Source organism: Nomascus leucogenys, chromosome 13 (genome assembly GCF_006542625.1).
Source record: "Nomascus leucogenys isolate Asia chromosome 13, Asia_NLE_v1, whole genome shotgun sequence".
In the NCBI taxonomy this organism is placed as follows: Eukaryota; Metazoa; Chordata; class Mammalia; order Primates; family Hylobatidae; genus Nomascus; species Nomascus leucogenys.
This window is the reverse complement of record NC_044393.1, coordinates 13,151,658-13,155,583: the sequence shown is the minus strand read 5'-3', so window position 1 is coordinate 13,155,583 and position 3,926 is coordinate 13,151,658. Positions and strand designations below refer to the sequence as shown.

Genomic DNA, 3,926 nt, shown 5'->3' with positions numbered 1-3,926 from the left:
GTAATGCGGCGCGGAAAAGGACGGGTCGGACCGTACCAAATTCAGAAGCGGGGGATGATCTGTGTGATTGATCGCTAGTTCTTCTAGGGCATTGTGTGGTTCAACTAGAAATATTCTGGATTTATACATCTTTAAAGTTTAATCTGAAGGTTTCTTCAGGAAGTAACTATCTATTCATCACCTTTTCCCAAGCTCCATAAAGTTTTTTAGTTTATCCCAGTCGCTAGGAGACAGAAGCCGGAAGCGGAAATGCCTTCACGACAACGTCCGGAAGAGGTCGCCATGGCTTCTCAGGAGGAGGTACTCGCCTTACAAGCTGAAGTTGCCCAACGTGAGGAGGAATTGAATTCGCTGAAGCAGAAGCTGGCGTCGGCCCTTTTGGCTGAGCAGGAACCGCAGCCAGAACGGCTGGTTCCGGTGTCGCCGCTTCCGCCGAAGGCCGCTCTGTCCCGAGATGAGATTCTGCGCTATAGCCGGCAGCTAGTGCTGCCCGAGCTGGGCGTGCACGGGCAGCTGCGCCTGGGGACCGCGTCCGTGCTAATCGTGGGCTGCGGTGGGCTCGGCTGTCCACTAGCGCAGTACTTGGCAGCGGCCGGCGTGGGCCGCCTTGGCCTTGTGGACTATGACGTGGTAGAGATGAGCAACCTGGCCCGCCAAGTGCTGCATGGCGAGGCACTGGCTGGCCAGGCCAAGGCCTTTTCGGCCGCCGCGTCGCTGCGTCGCCTCAATTCGGCAGTGGAATGCGTGCCATACACTCAGGCCCTTACGCCAGCCACTGCCCTAGACCTGGTCCGCCGATATGATGTGGTGGCTGACTGCTCGGACAACGTGCCCACTCGCTACCTGGTTAATGACGCATGTGTGCTGGCGGGTCGGCCCCTTGTGTCTGCCAGTGCCTTGCGCTTCGAGGGCCAAATCACAGTCTACCATTATGACGGTGGGCCTTGCTATCGCTGCATATTCCCCCAACCACCCCCAGCGGAGACAGTGACCAACTGCGCGGACGGCGGGGTGCTCGGTGTCGTAACTGGGGTCCTGGGCTGCCTGCAGGCCTTGGAAGTGCTGAAAATCGCTGCGGGTCTGGGCCCCTCTTACAGTGGCAGCTTGTTGCTCTTTGATGCCCTGAGAGGGCATTTCCGCTGTATTCGGCTGCGGAGCCGCAGGCTCGACTGTGCAGCTTGCGGGGAACGGCCCACTGTAACTGATCTGCTGGACTATGAAGCCTTCTGTGGCTCCTCAGCCACTGATAAATGCCGCTCCCTGCAATTACTGAGCCCAGAGGAGCGTGTTTCTGTCACCGACTATAAGCAACTTATGGATTCTGGGGCATCTCACCTGTTGCTGGACGTCAGGCCTCAGGTGGAGGTGGACATTTGTCGTTTGCCTCATGCCCTACACATCCCTCTGAAACATTTGGAACGCAGGGATGCGGAGAGCCTGAAACTCTTAAAAGAAGCAATCTGGGAAGGGAAGCAGGGCACACAAGAAGGGGCTGCTGTCCCCATTTATGTGATTTGCAAACTGGGAAATGACTCACAGAAAGCCGTGAAGATCCTCCAGTCCTTATCAGCAGCTCAAGAGTTAGACCCTTTAACAGTTCGGGATGTTGTGGGGGGCCTCATGGCCTGGGCTGCCAAAATCGATGGAACATTTCCACAGTACTAAGGTGACTGGTATAGTCTGATGAGAAAGATGTGGATTGCCATAATACCTCAAAGATACACTTGTTTGCATTTTTCAGTAATATACATAGGAGTTGGGGATTCTACAGTATCTGTGAATACATGGACTCCTTTTTTATAAGGAGTTTTAAAAATTGTTATGTATTGGATGACTTATTAATGGATTATACTGTTTCTGAGAACCATCTTTTTTTTTTTTAGCACACGGAGGGTGTCTTGGACATGTGAGATGTAACGTGACAAGATTTTGTATTTTAAACTGCAGATCATTTACCTGTCCTTATTTTCCACCTCCCCCAGTCAAAATGCTTTCTAAATCATTTTCACAGATTATATACTTAGGATCTGTTTACTGTTCAGTTAAGAAATTCTTGGATCTTATTAATATTTCATACGATAGAATACATCCTACAGAAATACATGTTTAAAATGTAAATTGTTTTAATTATTCAGAAAGGGGGTCATTCTATTTGGCATTTTGAATTAGTATCAAAATGAGATTTTTTTTTTTTTTTTGAGATGGAGTCTCGCTCTGTTGCCCAGGCTGGAGTGCAGTGGTGTGATCTCAGCTCACTGCAACCTCTGGCTCCCACGTTCAAGCGACTCTCCTGCCTCGGCCTCCTGAGTAGCTGGGATTACAGGCGCACGCCACCACGCCCGGGTAATTTTTGTATTTTTAGTACAGAGGGGATTTCACCATGTTTGTCAGACTGGTCTCAAACTCCTGACCTCGTGATCTGCTTGCCTCGACCTCCCAAAGTGCTGGGATTACAGGCATGAGCCACCACACCCGCCCAAGATCTTTAAAGTTTACCAAAATAAAGGAAACCACCTTTGTAGTCTGTCAGTGCCTCTTATAAATTGCTACTGAAGAAAGTTAGCTTCAGGGTCCACCTTATGTTGCACCCATACAACATTGTTTAAATTGCATACTATGGTTTGACTTGCTTTGGAATTTTCAAGTCAAAGTCCCAACCCTTTGCCTCTCCCTCTTTAATTTGCCTTTTCTCTTTTGATTTAATGTTTTTTTATTCCAGCATTTTATACTAATGTAAAATGTTTTTATGTTTGTTTACTTAACATTTTCATAAAATAGTAGGTAGTCTCCCCAACTTCCAATATAGACAACAACATTGTAAGTAAAAATTTGATTTGTGAGTGCCTATCAGTGGCCAGTTGAACTAATGGCTTGTCAGGAGAGGGCCTGTTCCCTCACCAGTTGCTGCGTGCAGGCTTGTAATCATCAGTTGCTGCTGCTGTTTTTTAAGAGTGGCAGAAATCACAGATATAACTACAAAATCTTTGTGTCTCTGTTAACCATTTTTTTAAAGCATAAATGTATTATAAGCCAGAAAAAACCCTTTGCAGACCAGATTTACTTACCAATTTGCAATTTGTGGTATAGAATCTTGTTTTATTATAAGAGGGTGGTATTTAACAAATTCAAAATTAGTCATCAGTTTTTAACTGAAACGTTGTACCTAATTCTTTGAACAGGTATACTTAAAGTATGGCATACCCTTCTGTTATAAAGATGAAGCAGGTCTCTATGACTGTTCCTCCCAAAGAGTTACGGACGTAAATGACTGTGACCTGGAGTGGGGAACAAAGATGGCTGGCCTGTGTTTTTCATCTCCTTCCAGGGACACCTGATTCTGATACATAGTAGGAAACAAATAGCGAGACACAGGAACAATTTCATATTCTAAAGACTGACGTCCTAAAGTTATAGACAGTTGTAGTTCCTACAAACCTGGTTGTCACTGGGGACAGGCAAGAGAAGCTGACTAGCTAAGTGTTAAGAGGGTTTACTAAAGTGATAGGCGGTGCTTTTGAGAATTTTGGGGACAGATTCAAGGCTATACTTCTAGGAATGATGCCCGAAATCATGCACAAAACTGGCCTTAGGAGAACAGTGTCTATGTTGTGCTGCCCTGTCGAGTACCGGAGGAAACGCCAGTGTAGTCTCACCAGTTTCACTTGATGTGGCCCCGCCTGCTCTCCCAGAAAGCCCAACACTTCAGCCACAGTCCATGTGTCGAGAAACAGAGTCACTACATTATTCTTTTCTGAGTCAAGCCTTAGGAGGGTGCCTGGTAGGCAGAGTCTAATTACATGCCTACATCTTAGCTGCAAGAGAGGCTGGGAATTTGTGTTTTGATATCTACAATAGGAATACAGAACTCATGATGTGGGATTTTCCCAAATAGTGAAATATTTTTCAAAAGATGGGCTGTTAAGAAT

At 46.7% G+C, this 3,926-nt stretch overlaps 1 protein-coding gene across 1 annotated transcript; it reads left to right on the top strand.

The window, feature by feature from the left end:
• The first annotated feature begins 260 nt into the window (after positions 1-260).
• On the top strand, positions 261-3,284 carry MOCS3 (molybdenum cofactor synthesis 3). The gene has a single exon (XM_003252935.4). The coding sequence runs from the start codon at positions 283-285 to the stop codon at positions 1,663-1,665; it is 1,383 nt and encodes a 460-aa protein (XP_003252983.3). The 5' UTR covers positions 261-282; the 3' UTR covers positions 1,666-3,284.
• Positions 3,285-3,926: the final 642 nt, after the last annotated feature.